This window comes from Melitaea cinxia, chromosome 6 (assembly GCF_905220565.1).
Source record: "Melitaea cinxia chromosome 6, ilMelCinx1.1, whole genome shotgun sequence".
NCBI lineage: Eukaryota > Metazoa > Arthropoda > Insecta > Lepidoptera > Nymphalidae > Melitaea > Melitaea cinxia.
This window is the reverse complement of record NC_059399.1, coordinates 8255101-8281058: the sequence shown is the minus strand read 5'-3', so window position 1 is coordinate 8281058 and position 25958 is coordinate 8255101. Positions and strand designations below refer to the sequence as shown.

Below are 25958 nucleotides of genomic sequence, written 5' to 3'. Positions count from 1 at the left end.
TCGTTATTCATGGTAGGAAATATATCCGCCAATCCGCATTGGAGCAGCGTGGTGGATTAAGCTCTGATCCTTCTCGTACATGAGGAAAGAGGCCTATGCCCTGTAGTGGGATATTACAGGTTAAAGCGATATTAGTTCTACCTATATCATATTGTTTGGTCACCCTAATGAAAAAGACAGAGGGTTCTCGCGAAGCTATTTCGCTCGGACCGCGTATCGGCAACGTATGCACATTGCAGGTTAGGTATAAGTTTTTTGCCCATAAGACATAATATATTTACGATAATGCTATGGCCTGCTTAAAAATCTATATATATTGAAGTGATAATTTGAAAACAAATTAGATAGTCTGACTTTTATTTTAAAAAAAGGTTTACCTGACCTATGTAGAAAAATAAACGGAAATTGGATTGTAATATAACGATAAAATATTAAATTCAAAGTAAAAATGTTTTTTCAATTTAATATGTTTTTATTATTTATTGAATTTGAATTTTGGTTTTTACAGTGCCTTATAAAAATAATATAATTTTATAAGGCAATACTACAAAACACATGCCAAAATTACAAACAATGACAGAATAACGACCTTCATACTTCATAACTCATACAAAAATTTTCTGTCGCATTACACAGTTACTAAATTATTTCATAATAATAAGTATAATAATATAATTTTTAATAATATTACAGTAAAACAGTAATGTACTATAACTTAAAAAATTCTGGGTTTGTTTTCTGATATTAAGAATAATGCGTTACGAAAAAAATATTATTTTTCTTTATATTTGTTTCATAAATCTAGTTATAAATGAATGCAACATGCAACAAATAGGCCCAGAACCATGGGACTTAATGAGTAGTGAAATCTCGATTATAACTGATGAAGACGTACCCCCTGATCTTAAAATCAAGCCACAAAAAGTAGAACGAACTCACAATATGGCAATGGCAGAATGGTTTTACAAGAGAATACTAACCATTGTTTTAAAGGGGGGACAGATAAAAGTAAGTGTAAAATACTTATTATACTTGCTAGGTTATTAAATGTTTTAGTAAAAATATAATAAATCAGATTTTTATGAGAAATTTAATATAATAAAACATTTACAGAAAAATGAAGATGGTAGTGTTGATATATCACTACAAATGAAGTATAATGAGGAACGTTGGAATGTTCTTGAAGATTATGTCAAATCAAACTCTCCCCACACTGAAGAAATGTATAGACGTGCTATGGGATACATGGAGGAAGCTATTGTTAAACCGACTATTGCTGAAAAAATTGTCTTAGCTTGGAGCGAGTACTTACAATATTATTTAACAGAGTACAAGGTAGTCCAGAAATTTTTTAAGTTTATAAATCCTTATTACAATTTTTCTCTTACAACTTATTCTCAAACCATTTTGATTTTGTATATCTTCATTATTTCTCTTATTGTAAGGTCTCAGTTGGTATCATCAATTATTCTTTTTGGTTACATCTTAAATAATAAAAATATTATATAAAAAAGGTAAAACATTATTTTAACTTATAGGATTTACCCTAAAAAAATATTTTTTTCTTTCAGACCCACATCACATGGGCTACAAGTATTCTAGCAGCAGTCTTAACAATAATTTGGTTATGGAAGCATATGTCAAGTAGACACATTGTAATATTAATAACAATTGGTCTATATTTTTATGAAGTATTAATTTCATATAAGGTAAGTCAATAAAATTTATATGTCTAGTACAAGACTGTTTAACCCTTTTTAACAGCCGGGCCAAATGGAGGATTCAGGCAATTATGGTAGGCCACTGACAATTCCTATCATAATTACTCTTGGGTCTTGTGCAACAAAACTAAAATATTAAGAAATGAAATTAATAATTATTGTACCAACCACTCTGGTGTAGTTGTGTATATAGTGGCCTAAAACACTAACGGTTTGCAGTTTCGGTTCCCACGCATGATGGATATTTTTATTTATACAAATATTTATTTTTAGCTTGGATATCCTTTGATGATGCATTGGCGCAAAGGTCACAGTGCTGATTTGTGGCTGTTATGCTGGCTGTTGTGGGTTCGACCCCGCTGACATGACAAACATTTGTATTGGCCATACAGATATTTGCTGTGGTCTGGAAGTTTGTGCAGTCCTTGTGGGTCTCCCCACCGTGCCTCGGAGAACATGTTAAGCCCTTGGTCTAAGTTGTTATCATGTACAATGTGTGGTACACAGGTGGAATATATCTGCCAACCCACAATGGAGCAGCATAGTGGATTAAGCTCTGATCCTTCTCGTACAGGGGGAAAGAGGCCTATGCCCAGCTGTGGGATGCTACAGGCTGAATCGTGAATTATTTTTTATTTTTAATAGGTAATTTTTAACTTAAAAAAAAAACAAAGAGCATCTTATGCTTTGTTTCAATTTGTTGCACATGCTGTATCCGGCAGTAAATATTGCACATTGACTATAGTGCATTCAACGAGCCGAGATATAAAACGTAAACAAACCAAATGCAAGGTCATTAAACTTTAAAGGGTTTTGTAACCTTTTTTTACTTACACTAATTTTTAAAATGTAAAATATGTTTATATTTTTATAATTACTTTATTAAATATAATTAATTAAATGTAATTATTTATATAAGATTTGATACTTCTTCGCGCTTCAGGATACGGAATGAAATAAAAATAAATAATACAAAATCAAAGGGCCGTCCACAATCTGAATGCTTTCAAAGCCAGTTAAAATATCGTTCGAGCTTGCAGAGAGAAGTGCAGCAGATAGCAAACAAACAAGATAGAAAGAGATAGACTATATTTTGTTTATTCCGTCGTCGCTACGAAAAAATGATGGGGTTTGTTTATGTTTGGTATCTCTTCTCGTTGAACAGACTATAGTTTGGAATTTCTGTTTACTTACCCGCGTGCGATTAAGACGACGTTATACGACGCCGAACTAGCCGATGTGCAATATTTACAAAGGGGTACTGTAAGTACTCTAGTATGTTAGTAAGTTAGCCACCTATGCGACGAGATTGGGTGGGCCATTCAAGGTTTTAGTCATTGGGCCATTCAAGGTTTTAGTCAAAAGTTAGGTCAAGTAGAAATCTTGTATTTTTTTAAAATAATAATAATAATAATAGCAATAGCCGTGTGGTTCCCGGTAGAGTAGAATAGGGCCACCCCTTCTTACGCCTAGAGTGTCGTAAAAGGCGACTAAGGGCAACAAAAGCTGCATAACACCTGCGCAGCCTCCTCGGAGAGCGTGAGTGCCTCTCCGAGTGAGTATATTAGCACTTATAAGTAATAATGATGGAGGATAATTTAGAAAGGCGCAATAGGGCCGCTGCCTGGAGGATACCAGGGCGCGTCTGGAGCTCGCGCTGGACGTGGCAGCATGCGGGCCGCCACCCAAAAACCGCCGACCGGCACCACCCACCTGATCGTTCGGCTTATCCACCATCCCCACTAGTTGACTTGGCGACGACAGAGTCCCAAGGGACTCAGCATTCGGTGCCCGCCGCTGGTGGAGTACGTCGCATGAGATGGACACCGAAGATGAACGAGAGTGTCATGCGTGCGTACTATAGGGCTGTGGGATGGGAGACCGGGCGGACTGGCTATCGGGCAGTAATGCACCGCCAGTTCCTACTGCTTGAGCCTACTTTAACTGTCACGGAACAGAACCTGGCAGATCGAGCTCGGTATATCCAACGAAATTATTCGTTATTCGACGCCGCCGAGCTCTAACGGTTTCGACGTGAGGCTGCTCCTGAAGTCGAACCCGTTTCCACAGTGCGCAACGCAACAAGAAAGCGTTCGTAGCGAAGCGCCTGTAGAGGCGATCACTGAGGGAGCAGTCGCCCAAAAAAGTAGAGCAGATGAGAGGGATCTAGGAAGAGGCGATTTCCGAGACTCGAGGCGCTCCTCTGGAAATGAGACCGCGACTTACTCGCCGTCCCCTCAATGCCGCGACGCGGAGTGCCATTGAGGCAGCCAACAGGCTGTTGCCTTCCTATTTGAGAGGCAGCCTCAGCTTGGAGGATACGGGGTTCTATTCTCTTCGATGCCGCTCTAGCGGCGCACCGCCTTGTCGGAGCCAAGACCCAGGAACCTGGACGCGCTGCTCATAAAAGTAGCGACGTACCAGCCTGGAAGAGGAGAATAGAACGCCGTATCAGCCTGGCCAGTGCTCTCATTGGTAGGCTGCTAGCTTTCAGGTCGGGCAACACAAGGCCAAGAATTGTGCGCTCTGTTAGAATAGCCTTCAACGGGCTAGGCATCAGCCTCGATCAGCCTGAAAAAGCCGATAAACTAACGGAGCGCATCGACGGCCTGAAGCACAGAATCGCGGCATGGGGAAAGCGCATTCGTAGGTACTCTGAGAGAGTTGAGCTCTTCCGACAAAATCGTCTCTTCGTGAGTGATCAGAAAAGGTTCTATAAAAAGCTGGAGAACCCGATACCGTGCTCTGCTTCCATAAAACCGAGTACGATTGACCTCGTCGCCTTCTGGCGCAACATATGGTCAAGGGAGGTGGAGCATGAGGAGGGCCCTTGGATTGCGGCGGTTCAGAACGCATGTGCTAAAATCGAACCGATCGCCATCTCTACGGAGGATGTCAGTGGTGTGGTCCGGCGGGCTCCGAACTGAAAAAGTCCGGAGGCCGACGATCTGCATCACTACTGGCTGAAAGGGCTCTCGGTCTGCCATGCGACCTTGGCTCGACAATACCAAGAGGCAATAGATCGGAAGACACTTCCGAACCTTTTCACTATCGGGATAACTCACTTAACTCCTAAAGTCCACCAACACCGCGGATCCTACCAACTACCGCCCCATAACGTGTCTGACCTCCATCTACAAGACACTGACGTCCATTCTGAGCTGTAAGATCTCACGACATATTGGTGAGAGAATTGGCAGAAACCGGTCGTACTGAGCACCTCTGACCGGGAGACCGTATGGATGAAGGAGCTGCATGGGCGGTTCTACAAGGCGCTTCACCCGCCGCACGTGGACAGTAGAGCCTCCGTGCAGTGGCTGCGTTTCGGCGACCTCTTTGGTGAAACCTAAGGTTTTTTCTGTGCAATACAGGATCAGGTGGTTAAGACGAACAACTACCGAAAGCATATCCTGAAGGATGGCACTCCCGACTTCTGTCGAGCCTGTCGTCATCCCGGCGAGTCACTCAGGCATGTGTTTTCCAGTTTCGGGGCTTGCTAACACTGAGTACTTGTACAGACATAACCAAGTGGCCAAAATTCTCCACCAAGAGCTTGCTTTTATGTACGGTCTCCTGGAACAGAGGATGCCGTATACCGATATTACCAGTACTCACCGTTGTTGAACGCGACGGAGTCCGGCTCTACTGGGACCTGCCTATAGCCACAGAAAGGACGATACTGGGGAACAAGCCTGATATCGTGGTGGTGGACAGGGCACGGTCGAAGGTGTTTTTAGTGGACATCACCATTCCGCATGACGAGAACCTCGTGAAAGCCGAAACTGAGAAAAAACGTAAATATTTGGATCTGGCGCACGAGATTGTCGACATGTGATGTGTGAGGTCCGCTGAAATCATTCCTTTCGTAATATCTGCCAACGGTTTGATGCCGTTAAGCCTCCAGCATCCGGGACGGTTCGCTCGCAGCTAGGATGCAGAAGGCGGTGTTACTTATCTCGGCTGCGATTGTCCGCCGGTTTCTCAGCCTGCAGCCCTAACCCCCGGCCGTTTGATCTCCCTGCCGGGGCGTATTCCTCCACCCGTTCATATTTATATATGTAAGTATAATTAAATTTACTATAATATTTATATAAGTATTTATTATAATATATGTATCTATCGTATATTATGCAGGTGGAGTGACATCCAGTCACATAATAATAATAAGAGATAATATACTCTTTAAACTCACTGTCCTGGTTAATGACAAATATGATTAAAATTAAAATAGATATAAATAATTTTATTAGTTTTACTATAAGTGTTTTTTTTTTTTATAAAAGGATAAAGTAAGGTAAAGGGTATTTTTGTGTAAATATTTTATTTATTTATTTTATTACAGGAGGCTGAAAAGTTAGAGCTAGATAGATTTTTATCAGCTGTCAACACATGCAAGTGGTACATCTGGACATCGGAGTGTGAAGTGCCTCCACCTGATCCTCTTGTGTTCTTGAAACATATGAATCCTCTGAAAATTGGGATCCGCATTTTCTCTTTATTGGTGTCAGAACCAATGATAACTATTAGTGAAACTATTCAAATAATAATTCATGGAATTACTGGTAAGATTATTATAATATTCATGAGGCCATGGAAAATTTTAATACTAGATTTACTCCTAAATCTGCCTTCAACAACACATGTCATTAGACTAGTTAGTGGAGGAGTAAATTGGTTTTTAACTATTTATTATTGAACCTGCAACACTAGAGCGAAAGGCAGGCTCGCAACTAATTGCACTATTAATGATGGCCCATTGTTTTTTCATATACTATGTTTTTAATCTATACTAATTTTTTTTTCAGATGGACTCTGGTTTCCTCTGAATAAAATAATGTATGGAATACTAGTAGTAGCATTAACAGTGCTTATGATATTTTTCCTAATTATGATATTTATTAATTACATTCTTAACATTCCATTTAAATTAAGTTTATTTGGAATTGTGAGTGTTGGGCTACAACAACGTTTTAGAAGCAGGCCAAATACGAATGCTGAGACTAGTGCACAGAGAGTTGATAGTGGAGATAGAATTAGTGGAGAAAATTTGTCTAAATTTTTAGAAGTATATTCTCGTGCTTTGAATACTGTTACCTCTTTACAAATACCACAAAAATTGGCACAAAACTCAAGTTCATCTTTGACATATAGGCCAAAAATTTCAAGGTCGGCTAGCACTGGTAGATTGCCCAATTATGAATGTGGTGGGGATAATCTAACAGAAACTTTCAGCAACAACAATGATCTACGAAAACACAAACATAATGGAAGTGGAGATGCCCGTTGAAGCTATAGCAAAACTTGTTTATTCGTTTTTCTTTCATTTCTATGCCAATAATATCTAAATCTCATTTTTAAAATTCATACTATGTCGAAGTGTAACATACATAAAAGTCTATAACTTTATTACTATTACTACTACAATAAATGAAATCATGTAAGTGTAAAAGAAAAACAAAAGTGAATGTAAATAATAATTTTATTATTTTAATAATCTTGGATATTAATAATAGCATAGCATTATTTAATTTTAAATGTAAATTTAATTGAAAGACTAATCAAGATATTTAAGGATTGTAACAATTGTTTTAATAATTGTTGAACTTTTTTTAATATTATTTGTAAATAAGTAAACATTTTAAATATTGCTTTTTTATTTCATTTTAAAGATGCTAGAGAGAAGTGTAATAAAAAAATAATTATGCACTAAAAACATTTAAGTTCAGATATAAGAAGCATTATTTGATAAAAATGATATCTAAGCAAGAAGCCAAATCTAATCTCAATTAAATTTTTACACTTTAAATGTTATTATTGGTCAACAAACATTCGCAACCATATAGAACCATAACAAAACATTATGAATATATTCAACTATCATTCCCTACAGAATACTTTTGTTAGGTTTCCAAGAACCTCTTGTACAAATCCAGCTAACGATAAGCTTTAACAGCAATGTTTTCGTGAGGCGCCACTATACTCAACTAGCCTACAACTATAGAATCTATATGGACTAATCAACCATTTCAAATTGAAGTGAACACTAATTTAAAGATTAGATTCTTAAATTAAAAAATTTGACTGGATTTGATTAGCCTTAAAAAGATAAATTACTAAAGAGTAGATTTATTTTTTCTTAAATTAAAGCACTTTTATTAGTTCAATTTATTGATGTTAAAGCCATCTACAGTTTGGCACTTTGCCGACACGTCTGTTAAGTTGTTACAATTTCATTTAGACCTGTTTTTAACCCTCATTGTCGCTTTTAATTGTAGTTTAACTCACGAAAGTTAGTATATTGTAAAATTATAACAAAAATCTTGTAGATATAATAACATTAACGCGGAATAAACCGAGTTAGTACCAGATTTGGTAGTATTTTAGGGATATCAGGGATTTTTTTTTGAAGTGAAAACTTCTTTTGGCGCACCGCACACACATTTTTTCGTAGGTAGTAAGTTAGGCTGATCCATCACGCTCTGAGGTGAAAGGCTCGATCGGGTGAACTTTGGACCGCCAAGTGTACCCGAACGGGAAAGATACAAACAGCTGCTCTTCATTGCTGAATGGTGAGTCTCAATCGGGTGAACTCGGGACTTATTGCGTTATTGCTTGATTGCGATTGCCATTGGCAAACTTCATCGGCAAATTATTTGCCAATGAAGTTTCCACTTCTGCCGTGCGGACTATCACAAACTCTATTTATTTTTTAATTTCTCAACGCAGTTTTAGATTCAACTTTTGTGTGTGAAACGTAACATTATGAAAATTCATTAAATTACGGATGTTAATAATAAGAGAACTGCAGCAATAAAATGCAAAAATTGAAAAGTTCAATTGAGTGATTTTTTAAGATTTAAACATATTCGATTGATTTAGGAGTAGTTTAATATATTTATTACTATGTTTCTACTTTAATATTATTGCCATAGATATTTAGATACCAATAGGCACATCATATTAGCATTCCTCTAACGTGCTCATTCCTCAAGCTTGAAAAACACCAATGTGATAGTTGCCTAGCAGTATACAAATAGTTTAATGTTTTATTTTCTACATGTTCGAAAGATTTCAAATTATATTTGTAATACTATAGAAGTTTTTTTTTTTATAAAGCTCCTAAATTCTTTCTAGCCTTTAAACTTGTACAATATTTTTTCTTACCACAGCTTAAACCCTTTTGTTTGTTAAACAGCTAAGCATATGTTTAGCTAGCATAGGTTTATATAAGATTAGGGATACTTATTCAATATGATTAAATTTGTTTTAGTAGTAAAATTATATTAGGACAAGAAGACAACTATTATACTGCGTGAACTAATAGCTAATAATTATATAATTTTAATTAAGATTACTTTTTTAAAGGATGAGATGACGTAGATATTTAACGACTTTAAAGTATTATTTAGTTAAAAAAAAATTTTCGTTAGCTGTAAAGTAGTACTGAAATGCTTACTTAAGATACTTGAAGAGAGGAAGTAGCTCAAACATGTAAATCTGTACCAAAACTTTAATATTATGATTATTATGTAAGTTATTGTTCTTCGATATATTCCGTTATTATTTTAACTAAAATTAGTGTTGATAAGCAATAAATAAATGCACTGTCTAAATGTTATATTGGTATCAAAATAATGATTAGTTACATGATTGAGCTTAAGAGAAAATCGAATTAAACAGATAATACACATGCGTATAACTTGAACAAAAGGAAACACTCAACAAGCAAAATAATGTCCGTCTTATAATTAGTTAATCATTTTCCTAATTGATCGCATTTACAATAAACTGTAAACACCATATCAAAACCATACGAACAGTTATTAAACGAAGCTAACTTCGAATCAAATTTTACATTTCCAAATTTCCACGTTATATTTGTACAAAATAAAGTCTTATTGGGAAATTACATTAAATGACAACATTAGACTTTTATTTACTTGCAGACATGTAGATATAATAGTATATAATCTTGATATGCTATAACGAAAGTAACCAGCACTGTACCTGTTTCTTTATCCGATAGAACAAATTAAAGAAGCAATATAAAACTAAAACACTGATGAACTGACGAAATATATTGAGACTTTGTCACTATTTCAATCGTGTTTTAACCATCACTGATCGCAGTGTTTTTAGCCCCCGATACAAAAAGAGCGGTGTTAGGTACCTATATGTTTTACGCCAACGTCTGTCTGTGACGTCGTAACTCGAACGAATGGAATGATTTCAATTTGTGAAAGCGAATTATCTTGCTGTTCTTAGCTATCTTTAGTAATAATCAGGGTAAAGCTTTAGATTAGGTAAAACCGAATTTCGGGACCGTGGGGGCATGGGGGGGGAGGGTGGGGAACGCTTCCCCTGGTACCACTGTCACACCTCGGAACCCCATGGTTATGGAGATATCCATGGTTAAAGTTTTAAGGTTAGAAGAAGAATTTCGAAAGTTAGAGGAACGCTTGGCTCCGGCGCTGCGGGAAGTGCAGCCCTTCCGCCCTTGCGTGCGAAAGCACGCTCACTCATGCTCCGTTCCGCAGCCGCTCCTCTACGCATTCGTTCGCGCGCTTTCGCACGGCGGGCGAGGGCTGCCCTTCCCTCCGCGCCTCCGCGGCACAAAAAAAACACTCTAGGGGTAGGACAGACTCAAAACTTTAACCATGGATATCTCCATATCCATGGGGTTTTGAGGTGTGACAGTGTTACCTTGTATAGATTCCCCTACACCCTCCACCCTCCACACCCAAAAACCCCATAATTCGGTTTTGCTAATTCGGTTTTACCTAATCTAGATCTTAGCCAAAATCAGTCTAGTAATTTGAAGAGTAAGGTTTTCTAAATTTTTTATTTAATAGTTTATCATGTCGACATGATCTAATATTCGGCCTCAAGTTTAGTTACAGATCGTAAGTTTACAATAGCAGCATGAACAGGCATTACCTTCGAGCTTTTTTATTTTCAAATTATACGCACGTACATCTTACCTACAAAATGTCATAAATATTGACTACAATATATTAACGTTACACTCAACGTAAATTACGGTAAAAATACATCAACCAACATCAAACAACTTTGGTCCAGTTTTAACAATTTAACAATCTTTTTTTTATTTAAAATCTAAATTTGAAGTTGAAGAGCGAAGCACATTATGAATAAATTAAAAAATATATATATATCAATAGACAAATAGGTACCTACGTAAATTATAATGATATCGTGGGAACTAAGTACAGTTTTGCTTTTTCACAAGTTAACTTCATAAACGCATCATCTAAACAATTCTATACAAATTTATCTCTCCTATAACATTACACTTTCCTAAAGATAACCTCACTATAAATTGCGAACGTGATAAGGATAATCGACTAGATAAAATGTTAAACTATGGACAATTCTAATTGGATATGTAAGTGAACGATATTAAATAAAGTGCATTTAAAACTAGCGACAGCTACCTTTTACAATAATCATAGAAGTTATTTTCTTTACCATTGTATGCATTACTTTAAAAAAATTAATAAACTGAAAAATGTCACTGCGAGATTTATACTAATTTTACAAAGTGCAAAATAATTGCAGGCTATTGAATATTTTGTTACTTATTGTCGCGTTTCTTGGACCAATAGTCTTCTAAAATACACTTTAGGAGTGTTTTATACATTTTACATCATAAAACTTCTTTTTAATGTGAAGTGATTAGAAATTCGATTAATAATAATTCTAAAATGAAAATAAGTAGGTTTTAACAAGCTTCATAGGTTTTTCACTAAATTTTAACAATATTTGATTCATTACATTACACTATTATCAAATTTAAGATTTATAATACACTATCACATATCTTAAGTAAAGAAAAAGATTACTATGATGTTAAAGTCTATAAATAATGACTATGAGATATACAACACTATCGAATATAATCAGAACGCAAGATGATTTTAAGAACATACTTAAAAACTCAGATGTGCTAAGTCCGATTTTCATCTGAGAACGTCTGGTATCAAATTCACGCATTTCTGCACCATCTTGTGCCGATGACGACTTAGCTAAAAGTTTTAGATTTTATTGTTATATATAACACATATGTTTCTTTCTGCAAAATACACTTACAAGTGTACTCAAGTGTACAGCAACAAAATAGGTATATATTTTTTAATTAATCTTAAACAAATTATTCTTTGGCACATAAGATGATAATCTCGCAATGACATCTAAGCTGAAAATTTTCATTGGCTATGTAGCAAGTGACTGGAATTCATATCTAACAATAACAATGTCACAATACCAGTAACTAAAAATATACACAAACCTGAGATCAAAAACACCACTGAATGTGATGCTACATATTCTAAAACAATTAAGAATAAATAATAGATTGTTAATTACTAAACTAAAGAAACGAAAATTGAAGTTTATTTATTATTTGTTGCTACAAATTTATTACCCCTCCATAAAAATACTAAAGCAAAAAAACTAATGTCATTTTTTCAGGTACTAAATATTCAAAACATACTTATATATAAAATGCAACAAGACTGTTTATATATCAGCACACAATTATATAACAGAGAGTCCTAGAGACTTGATTTCGTTGTATGTTTCACATCATGCAGAATTGTTTATCACTTTCTTAGTGTCACTTCAGTCAATAGTAATGTAATATGCAACTAGTGTAAATAAATTAACTCTTATTATTAGCAAAATATTCATTTAGAATATGACAACTTTTAGATCTGTCACAGTAGAACCAATTATATAATAGGCATAATAATAATAATCATTCTTAATTAAATGCAGTAATAAATTTGTTTAATCCTTTTACATATTGAATATTATGACTAGAATAATTCAGCATGATTTTATTCAGGTATGTTCAGTAATAAACAACATTACGTGCAAACAATTAATATTATCAAATTAAAATAATTACATTGTGAACTTGTTGAAAAGGAACTAATAATAAATAATAATAGATATATTTGTATACATTTGTATGCAAAACTAAGTAAATCATATATCAATATTGCATTTCATTCACCATTCTAAAAAGACACAATTGATTTTTTCAACAGTCTGAATAGTGAAAGTCATTTAAATAAGCTTTGTTATGAATACTTTTACAGTTCACTCTAATCTATTTTATTAAAAATATTGTGTTAATATTGTCACACTTCATGCAATGTTGCTTATTACTTGATGACAAAAATCAACAATATAAAAAAAAATTGTGTCCATTACATGACAAGGCATTTTTCTCTTCCACTAGCAGATGCTTCACCTCCATCTTTAACCACCTTTTCCTTTTTCTTTTTACCTTTTCCGTCAACTTGTAAGGATACATTTCTGTTCTTTTCCATATTTAGAAGCTCCTGAAGTAGGAATGATAATTATGAAATAAACAGAACAAACAACATTGTTAACCCTTATTTAAAATTATTTATTTTAAAGATAAGTAAAACTAGTTGTCTAGGTTGGAAAAAATATGCTTTTTTTTGAAAAAATCGAAAAATATATTTTTACATAATCAGAAGAGGACTGTGACTATGTGGTAGATGCCACAAAACTGGCAACCTGTTTTTTTTTTTTTTTTTGTTTAGGTACCATAGTAATGATATTAATTTCTCAGTTGTAAAAGACCTCTAATCTTTAAACTGGGAATGAAAATAAAATTGATCACATTTAATTAAATCACTGATTTTTATAGAAAAATTATTTGATTGTATTCGCGATTTAACTCTTGATTTAAATCATAAGTATTTAATCCTGCCAACCCAGCTAGTTCCCATGGTTAACTATTGTCTTGACCAATATGGGCAAATTATATTGTAAGTAGTAGTTACGCAAATTCAACATATTCCATGTTACTTCTTAGTGCTTTACTATACATGTATAATTATACATCATATAAAAGTAACTAACATGAATACAGTACAACCTTAATATAACGTACCTAAATATAATGACTTCCTCGATTTAACAAATTTTTCGTAATCCCCTTGAATTGTCCATAAGAGTCCATATAAAATATACCTTTACAATTTTCAACTATCAAGAAAAGGTATGAATACCTCTAACTAACGAATTTTGTCAACCTAAAATTTTTATATAAAGTTCCCACCAATGTATAACTCTTGATCTCATAGTACGATTCATGTCGCGACATGTCTTGACACACTTTCGTTCGTAAAACAATCATTGTTGTTTGATGGAAAGTAATGTAAACACTTCTGCTCATCACTATTGTTAAAAATTGAAGTTAAAATGGCTCAGAAACGTAAAAGGTGTTCCCATCGGTCGCAGAAAAGCAAAACATCATTAATTTACAGATTTTTTTCTTTTACGGATTTCACTGCATTTAATTTTGATTATTATTGCAAAAAAAATTTGTTACCTACCTGTTTTTAAATAGAAAATACATGCAATAATTTGATAAAAATGTGTTATCATTTATTAGTAGAAACTGCTATAACAAGATGAGTACCTACATAATGTTGAGGTAAATAAAACTATTTTTTTACCTCTTTATAAGGAGTTTAAGACCAACCTAACCTCAACATAACAAACCTCAGTTCAACGAATTACTTGATACATATAACGAATATTTTCTTGTTCCCCTCCGATTTGTTATATCGAGGTTGCACTGTATATTAAATTTACCTGGAAAAGTTGAGTGACATTGTGATTAGTTTTTGCAGAAGTTTCCATAAATGAAACTCCCCATGTTTGGGCTTGTGCTTGTCCTTCAGCTGCAGAAACCTCTCGAATCTCTGGACTCTCATCACACTTATTTCCAGCGAGCATCACAGGAATGTTTGGTAATTCTGTTCCTTTAATTTCTTTTATTGTCTGCCATATGGGCTTTAATTCTTCCAATGATTGTCGACTGCTGACTGAATACACAAGAATGAATGCATGTCCCTGAAATTTTAAGAAATTTATTCCAACAACAACCCATCAAATTTAACAAAACCCGTTACTATTACATTTAATGAAAAAAATAATAATATGAACAATTTAATGAAACAACTTTTTTCGGATTTTATCGCGGTTTATTATTATCTTTTGATTCCCGACGTTTCGGATACTTTACAGCAACCATGGTCACGGGGGGACTGAGGTGTCAGACGTCCCAACGTTACAAAGTTATTCGAAACTACCCGACATACATCAATATCTTATATAGTCCTATCTACGCAGAATGTGCTAATTGAGTCTTTAATCTGTGGTGAATTATGCTTGGTTTTTGATTTAATTATATTAATAATGGGGTCCCAAGCAGGTGGTAATTGCCAGCCATCTTCTCTATTGAAATTTGGATGTTTTTTAATTTCAATAGCCTCACGGATCATCCTTGGTTGGAATCGGTGTTCTTTTGCGAGGATCTGTGGTCTATCGAATCTAATATAATGGCTAGCTGTGTCTAGACTGTGTTCACAGATTGCGGACTTAGTATAGCGACGATGTTTTAAGTCAGCTATATGTTTAACATTAACTTTAACGCGAGTTAAAGAACTCGCGTTAAAGAACATATAGCTGACTTAAAACCATTATATTAGATTCGATAGACCACAGATCCTCGCAAAAGAACACCGATTCCAACCAAGGATGATCCGTGAGGCTATTGAAATTAAAAAACATCCAAATTTCAATAGAGAAGATGGCTGGCAATTACCACCTGCTTGGGACCCCATTATTAATATAATTAAATCAAAAACCAAGCATAATTCACCACAGATTAAAGACTCAATTAGCACATTCTGCGTAGATAGGACTATATAAGATATTGATGTATGTCGGGTAGTTTCGAATAACTTTGTAACGTTGGGACGTCTGACACCTCAGTCCCCCCGTGACCATGGTTGCTGTAAAGTATCCGAAACGTCGGGAATCAAAAGATAATAATAAACCGCGATAAAATCCGAAAAAAGTTGTTTCATTAAATGAGTAAAATTCGCGTAAACATTAGAAAACAAAATATGAACAATTGCAAAATAATCATGATTTGCTTTTAATTTTTCTAATTTATTATTTTATGTTAATATATTATTTTATTAAAAATAAACTACTCTTGAATAATACAAATATAAAGAACATAAATAGCAACTTAACAGCATTATTGTGATCGTTATTCTTACCTTACTTATTGATAACCTTTGCATTGCAGGGAACTGATGAGATCCCGTTGTATCAGTTATTTGGAGAGTACAAATTGTTTTGTTGCTGCTTATTACCTGAAAACGAATCATGTTAATAAAGGCATTCAATAACATTTATTTTATTCTGATAGAACTAAGTATTCCTATCAGACCAAGTGTTATTATAATCAAATTATTATTAACAATTTATTCTTTGAACATATAATCAACTTTAGTATTGATTTAAGAATGATTCAAGCAATATTAGAATACAATTAAAAAATTTGAAAGGAAGACAGAAGGATAAATCTATGCAAGGCTTTCTTGGCCTACAGCCAGTATTTTAAGGATAGATGCCAAATGTTCCTGATATATAATAATATGTCAATACAAATGTGCAACAGCTCATTAACCCTTTTTTTGGGTAGGCATTCCTAGACCGTATGTCGGCTTCAGCACTTGGGGGTGCAATACGACCAAAACCCCTGTGGGAGCCTTCAGCCGTTTTAATTGGAGGGTCCCGAATCTGCAGGCAACAGCATCACTCCAGCGAAACAGCTAATTAACCCTATATTAATGTAACATTTTTTACACATTAAGTATACGAGTCGTCGATTAATAGATTAAAAATTAGACTTACTTGTCTGTAAGTGTCTTCAATGGTGGGAATGTAAGATTCTCTGAATGTGCCTTTAACAAATCGTAACACTAAAGAGCTTTTTCCTACACCTCCAGCACCAAATACAACAACACGATAATCATTGCTTTGCTCCGGCATTACTAATATTTTGAGAACTCTCTATGAAATCAATTTATGAAATTTAAATTCCTCAATTAATGCGATTATTTATAGCATCTTCAGTTTTTCAAAAAGATGCGTAGCAGTTAAATTTATTTGCAGTTACGAACAATAATAGGCAATATTTATGAGATACTGAAAATACATTCTTAATATTTTTTTTACTTTTACAACGCCCAATCAAGTTCAATCAACACATCCTACAACGAATGACGCAAAGCAAACGTCAATTTTTTTTTTAATTATTGAGAGCTAGATTCGAGTCTTTCGCTCTAAACTGTACTGTCAAAATTTTACTTTACAAAACTTTCCATTGGCGTGAATTTATCCTAGAAAAATGTTGCACTTTATTACATAATTATTACTAAATTACAAATTTTATAGTATGTAAAAATAAGATATAATTCGATTTGTAATTTTAACAAAATTAGCTAAAAAGTATTAAAGAGGAAACGAAATTGCATAGAAAAATGTTATTCGATTAATTAGATTTAATAAAATAGGGTACTTTCGAGTTTCGGTAGTAAAAAATAAATTATAAAATTTCATAAAAATTAAAATGTATGTAGAAATGCACTTAAATATTCTGATTTGGAATCATAAAAGCACATTATTGTTTTAATATATTGAAATTAAAAGTCGTATATTTTAATCTGTATATCACGTGACCTAAAACACGACCCGCCATGGTATGACGTCATACGGACAATAACAAGGTTCTGTCAGTGTCTATCAACTTTAAGTTCAAAGAGTAATACTTGTGCTCTTGCCTCTTTCGTTAGTGCATTTTATTTGTACCATTTATTTATTTAAATGCAAAAAGGTTTTGTAAAAGCAGATAGTACGAATCTGCCAAAAATTGATTCAATGATGGTTGCAAAGTTTTTTTGCATGTAACCCAGACTTCTCTGTTCTACCGAATTTCGGAATGTTACAACATCTTTGTAACTATTACGTGTTATATTACACTGTTTTTTTTTTTTTTTTTAATGCAGATATACCTAATTTGAAAAACAAGGTTAGAAAGTGTTAGGTTAGGTTTTATTCCTTTTGTTACTGCCAAATTTAAGACTTATTAGTTTTTTAATGCTAGTATTTGTACAACTAGACACTACACACGAACGATAGCTAATTAGCTATTGTAATTCATTATTTTACACAAAAACACCAAATATTTGTAGCTGTTAAAGTTGAACGACAAAGAGTATATGTATAAGGTATTGAACATTTGACGTATTGAACGAGCTCTGTCTTACATACGTCATACACGACTTTTGTTATTATCCATATTACATCACCAAAATGGCTGATAGCGATTTCGCGGAAATAAAAAAGGCTTAAAATAAAATTTAATTTTATGGCATGAAAGCGTGTTTATTTTGCCGATTTTTTTTTCGTGGCTTTTTATTGCAAAATCAACATTTTGAAGTACTTTGGTAATCAAAAAAGTTAACGGAAAATTGTTTTTTACTCAATTAGACAATCTTGATTGATATATTTTTTTACGCAGAGAAAATCTTCAAGAAGATGTCCGGCTCTTGGGGTAGAAACGGGTTTTGTGGGATTCTTACCTACTTAAACATCCTGATTGATACTAGTCTATTAATACTGATAAATACTTATTGTGTTAATAAAATACGGAGGGACAGAGGTCACTAGTTAGGGGCCTTTAGCTGTAAACTAGGAACTTAGAGACTAGTTGACTTTTTAACCGACTTCAAAAAAGGAGGAGGTTACTCAATTCGACCGTATATATAAATATATATAACTCCGTCGTTTATGAACCGATTTTGATAATTCTTTTTTTTTTTGGAAAGAAGATATCCCTAGTTTGATACCATGATAAGGAAACCAGGATCTGATGATGGGACCCCAGAAAAATCGAGGAAAACTTTCGAAAATCCGCATAACTTTTTACTGGGTGTACCGATTTTAATGATTTTTAATTTAATCGAAAGCCGATGTTTATCACGTGGTCACATTTAAATTTCTACGAGATCTGATGACAACTTTTGGAGCAATCTTTGATAATGCGTATTTACTTGATTATTTTTTCGTCTACCTATGTTGTATTACTTGTCGATATAATTGAAGTTTCTTCGCTTGCTTTCAAACACAATTATTATCACAAATAAAGTTAACTAATATGAAATTATTGCATTTTATTTCTTGGACTGCCACATGATGGCGGACGGCGTTCTCATCCGTAGTGTTCGAAGGATTTGGGGAGAACTGCTTTTCGATGTATTCCGCCAGGATCTCTGCTTTGTTACTGGCGGGATGTTTTCTGTTACTATCACCACTGAGGGAAGGGTTCACGCGTTCGTCCTGTCCAGTGAGCTTCTTACATAGGCTGTATAGGTTCTTGTCATACTAGGATTTTCTACCGTATTGGAGGTCCGGAAACACACAATACATAAGCACAAACGCCTAGACCATGAGAAACATCTATATGGCCAATACAAATGTCGGTCGTGAGCGGGGCTCGAACCCGCGACACTCATCGCAACATCCAATGCTGTGACCGCTGCGCCAACGCGTCGTCAAACCGATCGGCTTACAGAGGAGTGTCAGACCGTTGTGGTATCAACTATTGCCCTCCGTCTTGCTTCCTTTTTAAAGACCGAGCACCATCAGTCTATAGCGATACGTGCCTTCCCACAATTGTCAAATTATGGGGGTTTTTCAAATGAACGCGGCCAGTATCTAGCAAGATGCTCGTCGGCGTAGCGTAAACCTTCTTGGTTGCGGTGGCAGTTTGCGGAGTTGTGCCCAGACGCCTGATATCGATGGCACTGGGGTAGAGTTTTGTTTTCACTCGTAGACTTAATTATTAGCCCCGGCATGAACAAGAGCTCGGTAATCTTATACATCTGTTGTAGCTCAGTGTTTAGTCACACTTGTAACTATATCAAATAAGTTATCACACTAACCACGTATCGAGCAGCAACGCTAGTCTCACAATAATTAAACCATAACTCCCTCCTTACTTACAAATTATTAAATTTATAGGACAATAATTGCGCTAATCGGTTACAAAATAGTGATTGACCAATCAGAAAATTAGTATCAACTATTCAGAAGATGGTATCACGATCTTTATGTTCTTTCGGTACTTTAACAAATAACAATTACAATAAGAACGCTACGATTATGATGTGCTAGGGATAAGGAATCTTCAAACTCTAGTGATAATTAGATCCATCAAATTTGGTGGATGGACCCTATCGTAATATTTGCGATTAGTTTGATCTCAGCCCAATCCACGCGGGCATATCCGTCTTTATCTCCTTTAATGAGCCATGAAGTGGATGTGGCAACGTCGCAATTTACTGTCGTCACTGGTAGGCCGATGCGTAAAATAAAAAATCAGTGGACATGTTCTAGCTCATTATAGCTTGGTGTTGATAAACAGACTTACACCAATTAGCTGCTTAATTTTTATGGCGCGCACACTTTGAGTATTTAATGCACATGAATGACACCTAACACAATAAATAATTAGATAATTTTGTGTTTTTAAAAACATCCAAGAGTGAATTGAAAAGGTAAACTGATGTAGCACAAGTTACAATGAAAAAAGATTTCGTGTAACATTATGGCCCATTTCTTTTAAACCACTGAACCGATCTTGATGAAATTTGCACTGTACGCTAAGATTGAAAGTTGCTGAAATTTTTCTTAAAAACCCGTGAGAAGCCGGCGCGAGATGCTAGTTTAGTTATAAAGTGAGAAGTTAGATCACGTGGCAAATAAAGAAAATCTGTGGCAGTGTGGCTTGACTTATTGGGCGTGTTCCACTAAATGCCCGCGCATGGATTGGAATAAAACGTTAATTCAATATGGATTCGCGTAGTGGAACACACTGATTATTTCCCGAAAATATTAAAATATTAATAATTAATTATTGAGTTATTATAGCTCATTAATTCTTTCGGGTGCAATCTGCGCGTGTCATGCGCAGTTGATATGTGTAAATAAAAATATTAAATACTGCCATTTTTAAGCCAAAAGTGGATTTCATTCTTGGGTGCTGGCGTTGTAGCACCCAATTTTGATTTTGATTTTTCTCAAAAACGAGGACACGCGCAAACAAATGTTATTGATCCTTCTTTTCATAAATTTTAACACGCAGACGATTAAATAAAACTAACTTATCATAAATTATAAATTCATAATTTTGGGTGCCAACTTCATGAACCTTGCTTCTTTCCATACTTTTTTTGACTTGTTATGATCATATTTTTTATTTTCCTAGTAAATTTCCTGTTTAACATGCGTATGTTAGTGAGGGGAGTAGGCAGAGAAAAAGAAAAAAAGAGCTAAACTAAACTTATTGATTAAAAGTATTTAACTAATACATAATTTATACATGTTCGCAGCATGCCTCACAAAAAAGTACGACCTCGGTTTAAGTTAGGACCATTAGTCCTAACACTGGTTTTCAGGACCACTATTGGTTTGTTACTTATTTTGGTGGCATTCTGATAAAATACACTTTGACATGAATATATACATAAACACAGAAAACTATGGACTATATGTAATATAAGATATTACACTAATAAAGGAAAAAATGTAATATGGCCTACATAAAAAAGATAAAATATAAATATATACTCATATATACATAGGTGCATATTATATACATATTATACACATATAAGTGGATATATAGAGGATTACTAGAATAACTAGAAATAGCGGCACCAAATGGAAAACGTTTCCAAAATAGACTTAGGTATGATTTTACTTGGAATGCAAAGCGTCGATTGTTAGTGAAATGCGAGAGGAAGATACTCGTAATATGACAGGCTAGAATAACTGGTCGATACTAGCATACTGTAATAATTGTAAACCAAGTGGTCCTGCACACAGAACTAAATCAAATCATCCTTTTTTTTAATAAAAAAAAGTGAGCAAATGAGTAGGCAGTCATCTGATGTTAAGTGATTAGCCTCATCCGTGAACATTTGCAGCATCAGAGTAACTACTCAGTGGTCAAGTCGAAGGGCGTTGGTCCCACAGGTTCCCCTACAAATCCCCTTCAAAAATTACTACTATAATATATATACTTATAGCTAGCATTTGCTCAAAAAAAGCATGCTTTCGTTCTAAATAATGAACATGTCTGTCTGCTCCTTCGCACATATTGATTGGGAGTTTTTGTACATAGCATTTCAATTTTAAATAAAGAAAACATAACTGGGGTGAATGAACATATCTTCACTAAAATGTTCTAGATGCACTCTCCACTATTTTACATAAGCTTCTTGGTATTAACCATTCGGAAGATGGTGTCGACATCTTTGTACTTCCCGGTATTAAACGAATCTATACATATAATAATAATGGTAAATAATGGTAGGAAAGTCAAAACTGTAGATTGAATATTTTTTTAAAAGAATACTTGGGGTGTGATCTACAATCGATACCGAAGCCAAAAATATAGTTTTTAGAATTTTTGTCTGTTTGTCTGTATGTATGTCCGGGATAAACTCAAAAAGTACCGCATGGATTGACTTCAAATTTGGCACGAATATTATTAAGAAGTCGGGTCAACATATAGGCTACATATATCATCACCTACCGGGAACGAGCAGTGAACCTTTATTTCCTCAACACATTCTGTAACAACGTGTAACTAAAATAACGACGCATATTTGAATGGTCTTGTTATTATGTTAATAACCATGCTATATAAACTAACTTCACACTATAAAAATCACGCAATATAAGTTACTTAGCCGATAAACATAATTAAATGAATATAAGTAGACAAGACAATTTTAAAGCAGCGCCATCTATGAGATTTTTCTGTAGATATGAAATGTAAAGAAGAAACGGGTAAATGAATGTTATTTTAAAAGGTATAATCATAGGTATTTTTGGTGCTGTATAGCGTTCACGCAGACGACGTCGTGGGCAGCAGCTAGTAAACAATAAGAGTAAATCAATACAAAATCCAATATTTTAATAATTGTTAGAATTACAAATTTAAAAGCTAACAACAGAAATCAACCATTATTGAAGTAAATCTTCATTACGCACACTTGACTTCTTCACGCTACGCTTGCTTACTTCCCAGTGAGCCGATGAATACGTGACTAGAGCGTTACGAAAAATGTGATTGGGTAAGGTGAACGGAACAAGAGAGAGAGGTGTGAGCTCACATTTTCTTTCTCTTTTTTTCCCATAGCCAGTTTCGTATATCTACTAAGACAGTGCAGGCCTATTGTGCGGAAATTTTACTTCAGTCTTGTACTCGTATGGTCTTAAGCACACTCATTTTTTTATAATACTTAAATTTAGTTGGATAAAAAAAGACTTGTTCAAAGAGATTGTGTCAGTAAAATAAATAATAATAAACAACGAAATGTAGCTTATTTCATATTCTATCCATCCATAAATATGCACACTTTAGAAGCAAGGTGCATTAACTCATGAAGTAGTAATTTAAAAACCAATTAAACGGTCCTAAATAACAAATTTTATCTCTCTCTATCATATATTGTACGAGTGTGTTTCGTTAAACCAAGTTCGTTACCTTTATGGGTGACAACATGGTGACAATAACAATTAACCGTATAGGTTGTAGTATGTAGCGTTAAATATAAAGTTAAATAAGTTTATATCGGTAAAAAATATACCGGTATAGTAGCTCCAAAATAATTCTTCATTTAAGGTATCATAAATCATACTTCTATAAATAGGTAATACGTTATGTCCTTATGACTGCTGAGACAAATTAAAGTTACCGAATTTATAACGGTTTTCTAAGCCCTGTACAGGCAGGCCGTATCCGCCTGTATGTTACTGTAGCTTTATAGCATCTTTGTAGGATATAAATATTACAAATCAATAAGTAATATATAATCTGTGGAGACGAACATTGAGCAGGGAAAGATTAGAAAATTACAAAATTACAAATGGCTTCCGTTTCCAACTTTCGGCTGCCGTAATTCACTGTTGGCATGGTTTTTTGAAATAAGGTTCGTACCTGGTGTCTTTTATTTATTTATTCTTCATTGCATGTAAATATAGTTATAATATTTCCTAGTACATGAGGATTACTATATTTTAGCTAAAATGAAACCTGAAAACGTGCCGGTTATGCACTCCATTTCATGCATGTATTTTTATACAGATCTGGTATTATTTCTCCATGAATAGGGTAATAAATAAACAATTTACCATCGTAAAATTTGTATGTTATAATAAGATGTTCTAAACAATTTTCTGTATTTTTACAGAACGCTTAGACAGTCGAGACGAACGTGTTCGATCGAATTATTACACGATTTAGAATAGCCGACGACCATGGGCATTCAAGATCTACAAATATTTCTAGAAAACGAGGGTGTAGGTGTTGATTTGTTTAGAATTGCTAGAACTCATCCTGGTGGATTTCGATTGGTATTAGACGCGGAAGGGTGCTTAGACCGTCTTTATGGAGGATATTTTTCCGGTAACTGTTTAAGATTTTCGCTATTTTTTTAAATAATTAATCGTCCAATAGTTTTATACAATGAAGGTAGTATTGTAAGCTTAATTTAATTTATTTATTTATTAAATAGACACACCATTGACACATCTTAAAAACATTGCAAGTAGAATAGCAAAGTTAGACACAGGTACAATACAGTATGAGTGTATACAGCAATTATTATACAATACTTAGTGAGCACATAGAGTTGACAGGTATAAATCAATGCAACACAAAAGCACAGTTAAGTCTAATAAACATACACAAAATTCCAACAGATAAATAGATTACAGTTAATTTAACTAATTGTAAGCAAACAAAATAAGTTACTTTATATATATACTACTAGCTGTGCCTGGGACTTCGTCTGTGTGGAATTTAACAAAGTTATTGTTCAGTTTGCAGTTATAAAAAAAAAATCTACAATAAAAGTAGGCTAAGTTACTCTTAGACCATTACTTAAAGTTGCTATAATATCGTTACTGATTTAGTGCTATATTTCCTTTGTACTCTGTCGTTTATATTTGTAATAGTTGTTAATATTGTATGTATGTATGTATCTATGAATCTATGTATGTATGTTTATGTATGTACTCTTATATGTAGTTTCATGCCTGTAATAATATCTATTCAAGTGTATGTATAGTTATATAATTATATGTGTTTACATATATTATTTTAAAGTACACCTCTATGCCGCTTTATTCTTATTCATGTCCTTTTTCTAAAGGTTGTCTGGAAGAGATCGCTCTTTAGCGATAAGACCGCCTTTTGTACATTCCTTTTTGTTATTATTATTATTATTTCTCACTTGTTTCTTTTTCTTTTATGTTTTTTGTATTGTTTTTGGTTGTACAATAAAGTATATTTGTAATTTGTTACTCCTTATTACATCAGCTATCTGCCAGTGAAAGTCCCGTCAAAATCTGTCCAGCCAAACAGACAGACAAAAATTGTAAAAAATGATATTTTGGTATATTTACCATATTCACATCCATACGCATTTAGTAATAAGCGGTTCTTTTTTAATATTACTAACAGACACTCCAATTTCATTTATTTGTATTGATGAAAGATTTTAATTTATTATTATTACTAGCTGACCTGGCAAACTTCGTATCACCTTATTTTTTTCTGAATTATAATAATAACATAATATATCAAAATAAAATATTGCCTATCTTTTAAGTTGGATCAAACTGCACACGGTGTGCAAATTTGACTAAAATCGGTTAAGTAGTTTAGGAGTCCATTGAGGACAAACATTGTGACACGAGATTTATATATATTAAGATTATTCTTGAAATGGCTCCCTTGCGGATTTGCCAAAATCAGAGTAAGATTTTAATTTAATATTCATTAAAAAATCTGAAAGACATACATTGTAAATAAATAAATATATATATTTTAATCTAGATTGGGCATGTGGTGGACAATGGGCCCGTTGTGTTCAATTCCTCACAACCCTAGCACAGGCTTTAGCTGAGCATCAAGTTGCTCTATGTGTTTGCTTCAATGGAGCCCATCCTACACCACCTGCAATGCCTCAACATTGGATACAAAATCAATCAACCTACAGGCAGAGAATCAATTCTGTAAGTTATTAGAAAGAAATTGTTAACATACATAGCACTTTTATTAAACCTACAATGAACTTTTTTTTAGTTTACGGTTAAAGAATTTAGATTTCCCAAAAATAAAGAACAATCCATTTCTCATTGTTGTTAATATTAAATAAATAAATAAATACATAAATTTATGTTTTTATGTTTTTTCATTAATTGCTTCCAGTCACATTTTATAAAAAAATATTAAAA

General features: G+C 34.0%; 3 protein-coding genes across 3 annotated transcripts in view; 2 read left to right on the top strand and 1 right to left on the bottom strand.

Moving 5' to 3' along the window:
* The first annotated feature begins 584 nt into the window (after positions 1–584).
* Positions 585–7369, top strand: LOC123654313. Its single transcript, XM_045590225.1, has 5 exons — positions 585–1008; positions 1114–1335; positions 1572–1709; positions 6064–6283; positions 6527–7369. The coding sequence occupies exons 1-5, from the start codon at positions 754–756 to the stop codon at positions 7006–7008; spliced, it is 1317 nt and encodes a 438-aa protein (XP_045446181.1). The 5' UTR covers positions 585–753; the 3' UTR covers positions 7009–7369.
* Positions 7370–12504: 5135 nt separating this feature from the next.
* LOC123654613 (GTP-binding protein Di-Ras2) lies at positions 12505–16876 on the bottom strand. The gene is made up of 4 exons (XM_045590508.1): positions 16497–16876; positions 15857–15952; positions 14379–14639; positions 12505–13090 (listed from the first exon to the last, which is right to left on the bottom strand). Exons 1-4 carry the CDS (start codon positions 16632–16634, stop codon positions 12956–12958), a joined length of 630 nt encoding a protein of 209 aa, XP_045446464.1. The 5' UTR covers positions 16635–16876; the 3' UTR covers positions 12505–12955.
* A 6704-nt stretch (positions 16877–23580) lies between these two features.
* LOC123654312 (constitutive coactivator of PPAR-gamma-like protein 1) overlaps positions 23581–25958 on the top strand; it is a 29281-nt gene continuing 26903 nt past the window's right edge. Inside the window, exons 1-3 of the mRNA XM_045590224.1 lie at positions 23581–23647; positions 23909–24123; positions 25558–25736. Of these exons, the coding sequence (XP_045446180.1) occupies positions 23976–24123; positions 25558–25736 (327 nt within the window). The 5' untranslated portion in view covers positions 23581–23647; positions 23909–23975. The remainder of the gene's footprint in view (positions 23648–23908; positions 24124–25557; positions 25737–25958) is intronic.